The 14,801-nt window shown below is 35.1% G+C and overlaps 2 protein-coding genes across 2 annotated transcripts in view; both read left to right on the top strand.

Annotated features, from left to right (window-relative positions):
- The window catches only part of LOC102598424 (TVP38/TMEM64 family membrane protein slr0305), a 15,260-nt gene extending 4,551 nt beyond the window's left edge, over positions 1-10,709 (top strand). Inside the window, exons 3-9 of the mRNA XM_006339343.2 lie at positions 1,671-1,725; positions 1,874-1,972; positions 2,348-2,434; positions 2,593-2,709; positions 3,892-3,984; positions 8,914-8,944; positions 10,269-10,709. Coding sequence (XP_006339405.1) covers positions 1,671-1,725; positions 1,874-1,972; positions 2,348-2,434; positions 2,593-2,709; positions 3,892-3,984; positions 8,914-8,944; positions 10,269-10,453 — 667 coding nt within the window. The 3' untranslated portion in view covers positions 10,454-10,709. The remainder of the gene's footprint in view (positions 1-1,670; positions 1,726-1,873; positions 1,973-2,347; positions 2,435-2,592; positions 2,710-3,891; positions 3,985-8,913; positions 8,945-10,268) is intronic.
- A 1,863-nt stretch (positions 10,710-12,572) lies between these two features.
- Positions 12,573-13,362, top strand: LOC102598094 (uncharacterized). The gene has a single exon (XM_006339342.2). The coding sequence runs from the start codon at positions 12,742-12,744 to the stop codon at positions 13,195-13,197; it is 456 nt and encodes a 151-aa protein (XP_006339404.1). The 5' UTR covers positions 12,573-12,741; the 3' UTR covers positions 13,198-13,362.
- Positions 13,363-14,801: the final 1,439 nt, after the last annotated feature.

Raw genomic sequence — 14,801 nt, 5'->3', positions numbered from 1 at the left:
TTCTATATTCAAAAGTTTCTTTGCTGAAATACAAAATCAGTTTGGTGTTTCTATTCGTACTTTTCGTAGTGATAATGCGTTAGAATACTTATCATCCCAGTTTCAGGAGTTTATGTCTCACCAAGGAATTATTCACCAAACATCTTGTCCATACACTTTATACTAGATTTTGAGCACTTTCGGCGACCGTTGCATTGTGAAGAAGTCTATATGGAGCAACCACCTAATTTTGTTGCTCAGGGGGAGTTTAGTAGCCTTGTATGTTGATTACGTAAGTCACTCTATGGTCTGAAACAGTCTTTGCAAGCTTGGTTTGGGAAGTTCAACACTGTAATTTTATCACTCTCTGTTTTATCAGCATTATGCATCAAATTCAGTATTTCATGAGAAGACCAAGCCCATTGAGATTGATTGTCAAATTTGTGAAGTCGAGTGATCAACTTGCAGATATCTCACCAAGCCCCTCATCGGTCCTCGTGTTAATTACATTTGTAACAAGCTAGGTACATGAATTGTATGCACTAGCTTGAGGGGGAGTGTTAGAATAGGAATAGGTTTATCCAATCCTATTAGAATAGGAATAGGTTTATACAATCCTATTAGAATAGGAATAAGTTTATACAATCCTATTAGAACAGGAATAGGAATAGAAATAGAAATAGGAATACTAAATAGTATCCTACTTGGTAAAGGATTGTATTCTAGGGTCTATAAATAAGGTCTCAATGTAATAATGTAAACAACAACAATTCAATAATATTCTTTTCCAATATTTCTCACAGTTTCCATATTAACCTGAAGCCTGTCCTTGTTTAGACATTATAGAAGTTCATTTTTGCTCTTTCAATGCTCATCCCTTTATGTTGTTGTTCTTTCATCCATTTGGCTCTTGAGTTAAAGGGTGACTGTTGTTCATGTTTATGCTGCTTAAGCTCCTCACTTCTCCTTTTCTCTGTACACACTGTGAAATGTGAGTGCTTGGAGTAAAAACATGGGAATATGTTAGACATTGTTCTTATTGATGGGTACCATCTGGGAGTTATTTTTTCGTGCAACCCTGCCGGCATGTTTGTGGGTATCTCCGAAAAGAAAAAAAAAAGGAATTACTATATATCTTCATGGAAGTTTAATCCAGAGATAAGCCTTGTAAAATTTGGATGTGTGTCAGTTCTTGTTCTAATTAGAAGCATGATTACTGTGATTATCTTCACCTGAAAGGTGAGAGAACTCATCAATCCAATTCAAGTTCTTTCTATTATCCCTGATATTTTCAGGGGTTCCTACTTTTATCGGTGACTGCTGAATATATGTCTAAGCATTGCTTTTATGTAGAATATCCTTATGTTGTATTATACAAGGTTTCTTTTCCGATCTGCTTTGAATTTATTTTTCTTGAGCCGATGGTCTGTCGGAAACAACCTCTCTACCTCCCAAGGTTGGGGTAAGGTCTGCGTACATTCTATCCTCTCAAACCTCACTTGTGGGAATACACAGGGTATGTTGTTGATGTATTGTACAAGGGTTTTCCCTTAATTTAATGAAAAAGAATTATTCTACAAGGGGTTTTCCTCAAATTGGTGAAATAAAATTCCTTGCTTTAAGATTGCGCAATCAACACTGGAGATTTATGCTGATGTGCTTTTGGTCATGTTGTTTTCTGTGTCTTGCAGGGCTGTTGCATACATTCCTCTTACAGTATTGGCAGTTCCTGCATCAGTTCTTACGGTAAAACTTGTGGCGTTTGTTGTTTAAGTCACGTCTCCCTCCTAAGTCCTAACCACCATTTTTTTAATACAGCTGTTCAAGATTCTTTTATAGCACATATTTATCAGACTTATGATTGAATTGAACTCTGCATGGTTCCTGTTTTCAGCTAGGTGGTGGTTATCTATTTGGCCTGCCTGTGGGTTTTGTTGCTGATTCTATTGGTGCTACCATTGGTGCTGCCGCAGCATTTCTTCTTGGTAGAACAGTAAGTTCTTTCATTCTAGAGAGGGGATACTTTGTTGAGCAGTTAAAAATGTATTTCACTTGAAGTATTGCTTAGAAGTTAGAACAACAACGATTTCTTCCATAGTCCACTTCCCTGAGCTCTGATTGGTACTCTAGTCATATTACAAAAACTGGATTACCTGAGGTACAAGTCTGTAGATTTGTCATTTTGGATAACTTTTTATTCAGGATATGGTCTTCCATGTACAATTTGTGTATGGATAGGGCATACTTTTTGTTACTTTTTCCTTCATTTTCCTTTCTGTTTATATATTCTTGTGCCATACCCCTAAGACGTTTGTTTGTGAACTGATTATTTTCGTTAATTGTTGTTCTTTCACTGACATTTTGACAGATTGGGAGGTCATTTGTCATTTCCAAATTGAAAGATTATCCACAGTTTCGTGCAGTTGCAATTGCAATTCGGAAATCTGGCTTTAAGGTTCATATGTCTTTCTTGAAAGGCCCCGAAAAGGCCCTTTTCATAATCATGTCATCTTCAAGTTGTCGTTTCGGCTTAGAAGTGTGTCAGTAATATGGATATTAATTTCCAAAAAGAGCAGAAGTAACCCTGCACATTGATTTACTCTGATTTGACAGATTGTTTTGCTGCTCCGACTTGTTCCTCTGCTTCCGTTTAATATGCTGAACTACCTGTTATCAGTGACACCAGTTTCAATTTGGGAATACATGCTGGCTTCATGGTTGGGAATGATGGTAAGTCTCACTCTTTCTATCTATCTGTCATCAAAATTCTGGGTCAAATTGCTCTCATGGTTTGCCATGTGACATCGATATGGTCATGGTCCCCTCCCCCCCTCTTTTCTTTTCCCAGTTGCCTCTAGGTCAAAATCACTCTTTTTACTTGCCATGCGACATAGATATGGCCCTAGACTGTGGTTGAGGTGTTTTTACAATGAGATTTAGAGAACTGTTTTCTTATCCTTGTAAAAGTAAATGCTATTTCTTACTTCACTGTTGTAGGCAGAGAATTTTCTGAGCTCATCTATCTATCTCTCTTCCCCCTCCCTTCCAAGTTTCCTCAGGTCAAAATCACTCTCATGGCTTGCCATGTGACATAGATATGGTCATTGTGTTTGGTGAAGGTGTTTTTATGATGGAATCTGAAGAAATATTTTGATATCCTTGTAAAAGTAGATGGCACTGTAGCTTCACTGTAGTAGTCAAAGAATAACCTGAGCTCTGTTTTTTGGAGTTGCAGATGTGTGGTTTCTCGAATGCAATGTCAAAAATGTTACTGGAATGTAGTTAGCAACCTCATTCCATCCCTGCCCTACTCATAAATTCAATAAAGTTGTTTAAAAGCATTTATGTAGCTCCAGATTTAGAGAGACCAAGCAAAACAGTTACCATAAACCTAATCGGGGGGACCTGTAACAACGCATGTAGAATGGGATATTAGCAAATTTGACTATGATATAAAGGGATTTTTGGTAAGCTCATGCATATGTGCCAGGTTTGATCTGGGGCGACTCTGTCCAACCCCTTTATAAATATGCTGGGACAAAATAAAATTCTTGATCCTTCCTCTTGGAAGAGAGATTTCTATTGATTTATGTGGTTGACTTGCTACTGGTGCTATCCATGTGAAATGACCCTGACCAAGAAGCCATTGTGGTATATTAGGATCATCTGCATGCCTTGATCTTTTCAATAACCCTTGGAATTCCACCCAGACATCCTTCGCCATCCATGTTTCTTTGCTTATTGATTGATGTGTTAGAAAAATGATCCTTAGTTATGATTTCTATATTTTTTATCATATTAATATTTATTATTGATGATTTCACTACCCAACTTAGACGCCACTTGCAGGATTCATTGGATTTGTTGTTGTTGTTGTTATTATTGATGAATCTATTTCTTTCCCTATTGCAGCCAATAACTTTTGCCCTGGTGTATGTCGGCACAACTTTGAAAGATCTTTCTGATGTTACTCATGGATGGGGTGAATTTTCAAAATCTCGCTGGGTAAGAACTAAGTGAATGCCTGTGCTAAATACATTTAACAAATCTTATGCTAATCTGATAGTAATTTAAGTCATGTCACACATTGGCAAATGGTCTTTTGTGCTTCAAACTGAATAGTAGTATTGTACAGGCATGTAGGACAAATAACTAGTTAATGTGACGAATTGTGGGCTTTTCTTTTACTTCCACTCCTGGAAGAACTTTGGAGGGCAAGGAACCCCCCAAGGGTGTGCTATCAATCTAAGAGTTGGAGTGACAATCTTGGACCCAAGGTTGAAATCCTAGTAGAGGTGAACTAGGTGAATTATTCCTATCCACCTAAGTCTTGGTGCATAGAGTGACTCAGTACCTGTGTTAGTGGGGAGTTAACAAGGCATCTCGTAAGTTGGTGGTGCACACAAGCTGGGAAAAAAAACTTTTTGAGGGCAAGGAATAGTAAAAATGAAGTCAGATATGTAAACAAATCACAACATGCCATTGACTCATTTATGAAGTAGCTTCCAAAAAATTTCACTGCATGGATGTGATATGTTTTGCCTATCTAACTAATAACTGATGAGATAACACTCTCAACATACCATATCTTGCTGGAAGAGTGAAAATTGAGTACAACGTGACTATTTTCAGGATGTTAAACAGAGACATAAGATTTTAATTTTATACGGTTATTGATGAACTAATGAATGCTTGCTAATAAACGGAAAATTAAAAGAGGGTAGTTAAGCTAAGAAACTTGTTACTGTTCCACTAACCGAAGTGATCTATGTACTTGGTAACATTAGATAATGTAAAGTCAACGATGCATTCAGGCAATTCATTCTTAATTGAACGTTTTGCACAATCATTGAGATGAGAGTTGATCTTTTGTATTAGGGGAATATGTAGGGCCCACAACCACTTTTTCCTTGTTGAGAAATTAAAAGAGACAAGCTGCATTAGATAAATGAAAAACTGAAAGTTCATTGTTGTTGTGGTGAACTATGAATTTACAGTATTTCATTGGGAATGAATAAGTATTCTATTATGGTACTGACCCTAGAGCTTAGTTCAAATGGCAAAGATTTGGGGAACTTGTGACTTAGTCACAGGTTTGAGCCCTGCGCCATATGAAACTATGCTAATATGTAAGTGGAGAAGTGTAGAGGGCGGACCCATTATCCACGAGTTTCCAAGGCTGCATTGGTCCTAAGGTTGGCCCTAGACAGATTTCGTGGTCATAGAAAATAAGTATTCTATTACAGTAATTTGATGGTTGTCGTAGAGATATAAATGTTAAGCTGGATACACTTATAATCCCTCCGTTCACTTTTGCTTGTCCACGATGGCTTTTGCAGCACTCCCCTTAAGAAATAATAAATAAATAGCACATTTTACCATAATACCCATATTAATGTTATATAGTTTCAATGGATTTGGAAAAATAATTTGGGGAATGAGTAGTTAATGTTAAGGGTAAAATAGGAAAAATAAAATTGTCTTTTTCTTGATATGCTAAAGTGGACAAGTAAAAGTGAATTTTATTTTTAGTATAATTGACAAGTAAAAGTGAACGGAGTAAGTACAAGATTAGACAAACTTAGAAATTAATCACATTTAGTTGAGTGCAAGTAGCACACGCACACAGATTTTTTCTCAAAAAAAAGTAGAACACAGATTTTTTCTCAAAAAAAAGTAGCACACACAGACGGTATCTGTAGGCATGACACTGATGATTGTTGTGCTAAAATGGGATGAAATAGACAAAATCATATGAAATAAAGCTGTCTTCTCCAGGATTACATGCAATTTTAGCTAAGAACAGAACAAATGAAAGTAAAGGGTCCATATGAAGGATAAAACAACTCTGTGTGATTAAGACTTCATCTTATTTAAGTTTGATATTTGTCAAGATTCTGTCTAGTTTTGGAGAATCTCTAGTTCGAAAGAGCACTAAATATATTGGACGATTTGTCCAAATTGCCGGGAATAGAGATAGAGGATTCATATATCCGTCCCCTACTAGTTTGATAGACATAGTTGATTGATTGTTGATATTTTTAGTATTCAAGATCATAACTTTGCCTTGTGGGCTGCTCTGTGTAGAAAGTAAGCCAATCAAGATGTATGGGAGGAATCATCATTATGTGAAAACTAAATCAAAATGTTGGACAAGTCAACTTCCTTTTAATCCAGTTATTCCAAATCCCCCTCCCCCCACACACACACACACAGAGGAAAAGGAAGAATATAAAATATAAATGTCGAACAGAGAACCTATTTTGTTTTATGTTTGATTGGTCTACAATAGAGGCTATATTTTTACTAAGAAGATTGATGGAAAATTATAAGAAGAAAAAGAATCTAAACATGATATTTCGTCGACTTACAGAACGCATATGATAGAGTCCCAACTCCCAAGAAATGTCCTTTGGTTGGTAATGGAAAAGAAAAGAATTCATATCAAATATATGAATATCATAAAGGATATGTATGAAGGAGCTGTTACAGATGTGAGAACAGTGGTAGGAACAGAGGAGTTCCCCTTACCATGGGTTTGCACCAGGGCTCTACGTTAAGCCCGTACCTATTTGTGCTTGTTATGGACATATTAACCAACAGGATGAGATACCATGAAGCATGCTCTTTGCAGATGATATTGTGTTAATTGATGAAATTGATGAGGGTGTCAATCATAGGCTCGAGCTATAGAGAAGTACTTTAGAGAGTAAGAGTTTTAAGATAAACAAAAGTCAGTGTTTTAAAAGTGAAAAGTGCGAAAAAACAAAGAGGCTCATGATTCTTAAAGCAAAAAGTGAGAAGTATAAAGCGCACACTTCTTTGAAGTGAAGCGGACGACTTATCAAATATTAAAAATATCAAACATATAATAATAATGAATTTGCAAGTGAAATAACTAATTTTAGCATCCAATATATGTGTCAATATTAGTTCTAACTTCTCAAAGTTGCAATTCAAATAACTGACCGTTTCTTGTTTGGATCACCATCACCTTGCACGTCATTGCTTGAAGGTCTGCCTATCTGAAGCACATGACTTCACCTATAAAGCCCCAATGCCTCGCTTCACATTGCATCATCCCCCTAAGCAACGAAGCAATGACTTTTAACAACACTGGTAGGAGTAAGACAATACATGCATGAGAAGTTTAGACAGTGAGATAGGAGTGAAGTTAAATGTCAGATTAGATGAACTTGAGGTTCAGGTGCCTAAATATAGGCAATTTAGATATAGGCTCAATAATCCAGGAGAATGGAATGATAGATTGATGTTCACATTGGATTAATGTAGGATGGTTGAAATGGACGAGTGCCACAAGAGTGAATTTAAGTGAATGTTAGGCTTCTAAAGCCCAATATATCCACAAGAGGAGTGTCTAGAAATGCAAATGTTAAGATGGATGTATGCTCCTACAAGAGTAGATAAAATCATAAATGATCACATCTGTTAGAAGGTGCAAGTAGCGTGTATAAAGGATAAAATAAGAGATGTCGCTTTGACCATGTGTTACATAGTCCTTGAACATGGTGTTTGAAGGTGCTAAAAGAGGAAAATGTAGACCTAAAATTACATGGAAAAAAGTTATCTCAATAGATTTAGAACATGTTGGAATCGAGGCAGATCTAGCAAAAGATAGAAAACATTGAAAATTGAAAATCTGTATATCTGATACCAATTAGAAGGTAGTGCTTACTTGAAAGGCTCTTTGGGGTTGTTTGATTCAAAACAAGATTATCCTGGGATTATAACCATGACAGATAATCCCACCTTCCATGTGGGTAGATAATACCATGATTTTGGTAGGAATGAGGAATCTTATCCTGATTTTCTCTAATACCTACAGGCTACAACCAAACACTGATAAATTTACTCCCAAATTTTATACTGGGATAACCCCGTAATCCCTGTAGCCAAATGACCCCTTAGTATATTAAAGATGTAATCACTGGAGTATATTAGAAATATAATCCTTAAGTATGGAATATTGAAATACATTATCAACCCAAATAGAGCATTTATGACATTGAGGATTCTCAAAGCCGCCCTCAACTTGAGGTTGTGTCACAGCAGTAGTTGTTGAAATGTTGCACCGACAAAATGGATCAAGTCATGACAGTTACAGAGAATGGCTAATTGTCATACTTATACATGGGATCTATTATTTGTAGCCTCAGCTTTGACACCCAGTCAAATTGGCGAAACTTGCATGGATTGGGTTAGTATGGACTGTGGAACTGTCCTCCACTGAAATGACTTAGCTTGGCTTTGTTGCCATTTTTAGGTTTTATTTTACAAAAGACAAGCAGTTCTGAGCTTCAAGTGAGCAATAAGTGTACATTTTCTACATTCGTAGTGTTTATTCAAATAATATATTTTGCCTTTATTTTTGGATTTCTTTATTTCATTCATTGTTCAGTATTTCTAAAATTGAATTTGTCCTAATAGTTTCTTGCATATGGATGTCGCACTACACTCGTCGCAATATTCACCAATTTTAAATTTCATATGAATGCAACCAGTATGTGGAATAATATATGTTCAGCTTAACATAATGATACCTCACTAATTGAACTCTAACCTATAGTTACTAATTTTTTAGTGGGTGATGTTTTATTTTTTCAAAATGAATAAATAGGTCACATAAATGGCAATATTTACTTGATCACCAAAAAGATAGAAGATCACAAATGCCAAAACCAAGTGCTTTGTTGGCAACTATTGATAAAATATTCATAAGTTGGTAATCATTTCTACTTGTGCAAATTTAGCCCAACCCACTAATTTGACAGCCCTAGTAATCATTCTAGCCCTACTTTGCTGTGGACTTCTTATCCAATAAAATGAATGATTGTATTAAATCAATCCTTCTCGTTGTTTGTTCTATTTGAATTTTTGACAATCCTTTTTTCTTTTTGTTTTCTGTGTGGCCAGGCTATGATAATATTGGGGCTTTTGGTGTCTGGTGAGTCTCTAATACTAATAAATTGCATTAATTTTTTGTTATTGATCAGAAAAGATTTCTACATGTGAAATTGCTGCAAATATTTAATATTTTCTCAAGATGTTCATATGTTGTTAGAAAGCGAAAATCACCAGTCAATTTTTTCTAAGCGGCTCTTTAATTTGAATGCTGGCATTATAATGTAACTTGTATTTGACTCGAATAGAATTAATTGGGGAAATGCGTAAGACCTTGACTTATAGCTCTCTTAAAACTTGAGCATACCCCTGCTGGCATTTTGATAACCTAATTTTCTCAAACATAGGCCAACAATCAAGTATATGCTATGCATAACTATTTATCCAAAAAAATTTACTATACATAACTATCAACAATGCAAAATATAGTGAATGGAGTTCCATATTCATGAAAACCGGATTGGAATGATGCATGGTGCGGAGCCAAGACAAGCTATCTTATACTAATAATAAGAAAGGGTTATGGGTCTCCGACCCTTGTAAATAGATGCTTTCTTCAGTCTCTATTTGGCAAAGATGTATATCTTCTCTTCTTTCTTTTTTTTGGGTGCTACATGGCTGCTATTGCAAATGACATAAATGCCATGATCGACTTGTTGAGCTCATTACACAATTTGTAATGTAGCCTCCTCTTGTACCTATTTTTCAGCATTCTCTTATTGTTGAAGTTAATATACTTACCTTTAACAATCAGAAAAAGGGAGACGGAGAAGAACTTAGAAGTTGCAAAATAAATAAATAAAAAGCTTTCAGTGTAGCCGGTGTATTCCCACAAGTGGGGTCTGGGCAGGGCCATAGATTCTTTGATAAGACTTCAAGAAGTAGAAGAGGAGAAGCTAAAGTGCTATATGTAACTACCTTACCAGCTTTTCTAAAAGTATTCATCCGTCTCATGAACTGCAAATCTTTTCACACCAAACATCATTTGCTCCCTCCAGCTTTTCCATTGTGAACATCTCTTGAAATATTAATATGTAGTTATATACTTTAGTATTACCTGTGTATAACTTTGCTTTTATTATGAGAATGATGTTGTTAGTATAGAGCGATCTTTAGTCTAGCAATTCTAAAAGTATTCATCCTTCTCATGAATGGAATTTTTTTTTCTCACCAAGCATTTTTTGCTGCTCCCCCCAGCTTGTTTCATTGTGAAAGTCTCTTGGAATATTAACATGTATTTGAGTATTACATGCGTAAATTATCTGCAAATGATGTTAGGATTAAGCTATGTTGCATCTCTGATGAAATGCCAACACATTTGAACGTAGGATTTCAAATAACCACCACCTTGGTTGTGTGTATTGCAGTGTTTCTGATTATTTGTGTGACAAGAGTTGCAAAGGCCGCTTTAGAAAAAGCACTGGCTGAAAATGAAGACATTGATGACATATTGTCAATACCAGAGCTACCAACTGTGGCTGATTCAGCTGCACGTCTCGACCAGCCCCTTATAATAAAGATAGATTCTGCTCAAGACAATCATGAAAAATAGGACTGGTATTTTGTAAATTTCATACTTGCGCTATGGCTATAGGTATCATTTCTTATTGATGATTTTGACATCCCTTTGGTGAAGAAGCTTTTTCATAGTCTTCATTTGTACAGGCAGATCATACAAATGGACGTAGTTTGGACAAAAATTGAATTTTTTAGTTTCTTTTTGGGGCTACTTCAAATCTACAAGTCTTGGATTACCATTACCACCAGTGTAATAAACCCCGGGAAATAATTTTCTTCCTTTACGCGTACCCTTAGTCTACTTCTCAAACCCATAAGAACCCTTTATCATGTTCTTGGATTGGACTTGATAAAGCACTTGCTCCTTATATTCTCAAGAGAAAACTAAGACAACTAGTTGAACTTTAAACTCAGTTGTGCATCTGTTTGTGACAGTCATTTTATTGGAACTGAAACTTATGCAATGTCTTACCAAGTTACTTTTGGATCCATAGAGTGAGCAACTGGTGAAGGCAACTATGGTTGGCCTTGAATTGGTTCGTTTCATTCTGGATGGATGGTCATTCAACTTTTACTTTATTTCACGAAAGTCTAAACTATTTTTTGTAACGAGAAAGGATCACTCACTCAACTTTGCCTAAGTATCACACGAAGTTAACGATAGAACCTTTATCTCCTTACTTGGGAACAATAACATATGAATTTCAAAAAAGCAGTTCATGTTCTTGCACTAGGCATGTTACATTTTATCAATAGAACCATGTGGGAACACAAGAAGATACTTTTAACTACTAGCACTACAATATTTTTCCTCTTTGTATATCAACAAACATCATAACAAGGGCACTAAAGTTTTTGGTGTGGCCTAATATTTAGTAGTACTTTTCACCAAATGGCTGGTGGGTCAGGACCACAGTCAAGTCAAGTTCCAATATCTTAAAAAAAGAATTGGCAATTCTGAATTCTTTGCCTGCCGCTGAAGTTTCACCAGAAAGAGGCTAAAGGTGCTCTTGTTAGAAATTATAATTATTAAAGTTAAAAAAAGATTAAAAAAGCACAAGCATAATCATGACAGATAAAGCAAAATTATTTGAAGCCTAATCCATAATTCACTATTAAACAATTCTTGCTTTTCTGACCCCAAGAAAGTTGCTTTTATCTTGTTATAGTCCAAATTATGTGGTACCTTAGAAATGAAGATTGGACATTGTTGTCAAGAAAATGGACATTTTTCTTAAATCCCCTTCAAACACCTTAAGATTTTTGGCCTACACTATATCATCCTAATAAGCCTATCATACTACTTAAATGTTGTTTAATTTTTTTTAAAGTTTTAGGAGGCACTTCTTAATCACTGAAAGATACAGGTGTCTTTATGAAATATCATATTTTATATAAATTATGTCACTCCTTAATAGAAAATAATATGTCATAGTCTCACAGCTAATAAACTTAATTATAACTAGTAGTAAATTTACAACCACCTACTCTATTAGCCTAAGAAATTTGCTAGTCTTTTCCCAACTTATTTTTCCTGAATGGGCCAGGGCTCCGGAGGTACATAAAGACGGCCTTTCGGTGTTTTGGTGATACAAATAAAGAAAAGATGATGGATAATCTAAGGTTGCGTAAGACCTGATCTGCTTTCTAGTTAAGCTTCTTTGAGCAAGCTAACTCTTTTAAGTCCACTAATGTCTTTTAAACACCTTCCTCGGAGAAAGCAACCTAATGGGAATAGCTTCAAACCAAAGCAACCCTCCATTCCGGATGTAGAAATGGTTGACAAGCTCACGAACCTCAACCGAATTTGCTTCATTTTACTCAATCCAAAAAAGTTGGCAACTCAATCATAGATGTTGAAATCATTAATGACGAAAAAATCCGTACTACTGAATAGTTCGTCAGCAGAGATATTCCCACAAATACCTTTTTTTCCTCCTAGCATAATTATAATTATTCTATTAGCACAACATTAAATGGTTAACAATTTACACTATTAGTTTTATCATAATCACCGTAAAATATAGATGTCTTTAATAAATATCATATATTATATATATAAATCATGTCACTCTTTAAAATCATGTCATAGTCTCACAGCTAATAAACTTAATTTCTCTCACTCCCTAACCAAAGAGTTACTACATTTTCAATGGCCCACAAATCCAAGAATATCAGAATCAATTAGTAGGCAAAGTTTGGAATATATAGCAATTGGCTGAAAGTTACACTAAATATATGATGACTATTTGCTTTATCTAGACCCTTTAAAAAGCTAGCCTTGGTGACCAAAAAAAGACTCAACTTGTTGCACATAATGAAATGGAGAGTGGTGGTAATTTTAGCCTTGTGTCTTTAGTGAAATGCTTCAATGGGTGCAAAGATCAAGCTCAAGTCTCTAGTTTTGGAACAAGGATTTGGAATTTTAGTGATAAATCAATTGAATTGCAAATAAGGGTTGGTTCAATCTTGAAGAAAGTTCATACATTGAAACCAGGATCATCAAAGAGGCTAAATTCCAAGAAAATTTACAAGGCTTATATGCCTAGTAATAATAATTATTATAAAGGTGGAGTTAAGAGTTTACTTTATTATTATGATGAATCTTGCCACCCTTATATTTGGATTAATGATACTGGTTGTGATTTTTCAAGAATGGTGAAACAACAATACATAAGTCTTGAAGATTTGAGGGATTGTTCTGAGCTTAAAATATTTAGAGATCATCAAAGAGGTTGCATTTCTGTTAGGAAGAAACCAAGAACAGAACTTTGTTGATTAAGTTCTTCTTTCCTGTTGGAGCGCCACCCCCGAATGCGCAATTCAGATTTAATCTAGACTTGTCCGTACACTGGCTGGGAAACAAAAAAAAAGTGTTCTTCTTTCCCTTTTGCTTTGTAAGACAACATTTTTCATAATTAAAAATTTGTGATTTGAATGCTTTAAGTGCTATGGTTGATCTATGTACTTGTAAAAACTAAGACATGTAGATTGTTGAGTGATTTTTTTTTTTGGCCTCAAATTTCTTATTTGTAATTGTTGATTAGCATCTATACTTAGAATGGATTACTTGACATGTACATTGTTTTATAGTCTATTAATGCCAGTGTTTATCTTTTGATTTGTATGATCTCTTTTCTTTCCCTTCCCTTCTCCATGTAATGTTTTTTCCTTTCTAGAAAAGCTCCATGAGAGTATTTTGTCAACAAATTGAAAGAGGAAAGACAAACAAAAAGTTTCTATTGTAGGGTGTTTTTTTCTCTTCTTATTGTATCATGTTTCAATTTTGACAACTTAATATTAACATATTATAAAAAAGGAGTCCTTTTTTCGAAAATGTGAATTCTAGTTGTACAAAGTATTATCCTAATTGAGCTAAATCAGATTTATATACAAATATTTTATAGTACATCTCCTCTTTCGATTAAAATATTCAAAAATATCTCAACATTTAATTAAAACTACTATCCATAAGTTCAACAAACTAAATAAGAATCGAATTTAAAAACATCAATAAATACATTATATTTGTCAAAATCGTATGCGAAATTGTTCCATATTAGCGTTAAAATAAAAACAGTCAAAGAAGAAAAAAAAATCTAGAATTCATTACTGTAACACCTCACAATTCTACTCTTAGAATCCGAATTTGTTGTCGTTAGTGTGTCAACTTCGGTCGGGTAATATACTACTTGTTTATATATGTTAAGGTCCATTCCTAAGTATTATAAATGTTTTGAATGTGAGTTAAGGTCATAATGAGCATTTAGCATAAAGTCGAGTTAAAAGGTTACCTAACGATTAAGTTTTTCCGTGTAAGTTCATTCAAGGGTCATCTTCAACCAATCATACCTCCTAACATATGAAGAGTTTTGAGGCTTAATACCAACTAAATGAAAGGCCTTGAAGTCTTCTTTCAACCATTTTAATCGTTCGTCAATTTAAGTTATGTGCTAAAAGTTGAGCCCATTTATTTGGGCACTACATGTTCTGCGCAAATCGACGCGCGAAGTGGACGTTCATTGCGCGACAAGGTCAGGTTACCGTTAAGGTTGCGCGAAGTGCCGTGCGAACTAAGCTTCAGTTGCGCGATCACGCGCGTTACTTTGTAATTCTTTTAATTTTCTCTTCTTTCACATTTTAGGATGGCGTTTATGTCTTTTCCTCATCCCAAAACCCCGCCCATGACTATTAATTTCTCCCAAAATCCAAAATCAATAAGTTTTCATTATTTCAACCCTCTCATTATCAAAAACATCTACGCTCTAGAACTTCAAGAAATACCAAAGCTAGGGTTTTAAGGCTTCCAAGCAAGTTTTTCTTCAAGAACCTTGTTCTTTCAGGTATGTAAGGCAACTCACACTAATGGACTAAGTTCTTCC

This window comes from Solanum tuberosum, unplaced genomic scaffold (assembly GCF_000226075.1).
Source record: "Solanum tuberosum cultivar DM 1-3 516 R44 unplaced genomic scaffold, SolTub_3.0 scf00010, whole genome shotgun sequence".
Lineage (NCBI taxonomy): Eukaryota > Viridiplantae > Streptophyta > Magnoliopsida > Solanales > Solanaceae > Solanum > Solanum tuberosum.
Note: the sequence above shows the minus strand (reverse complement) of the source record. Positions and strands in the feature narration are given on the sequence as shown.

Bases quoted from the DNA above. Each gene is read 5' to 3' on its own strand.
- LOC102598094 (XM_006339342.2), top strand. From the start codon at position 12,742: ATGGAGAGTGGTGGTAATTTTAGCCTTGTGTCTTTAGTGAAATGCTTC.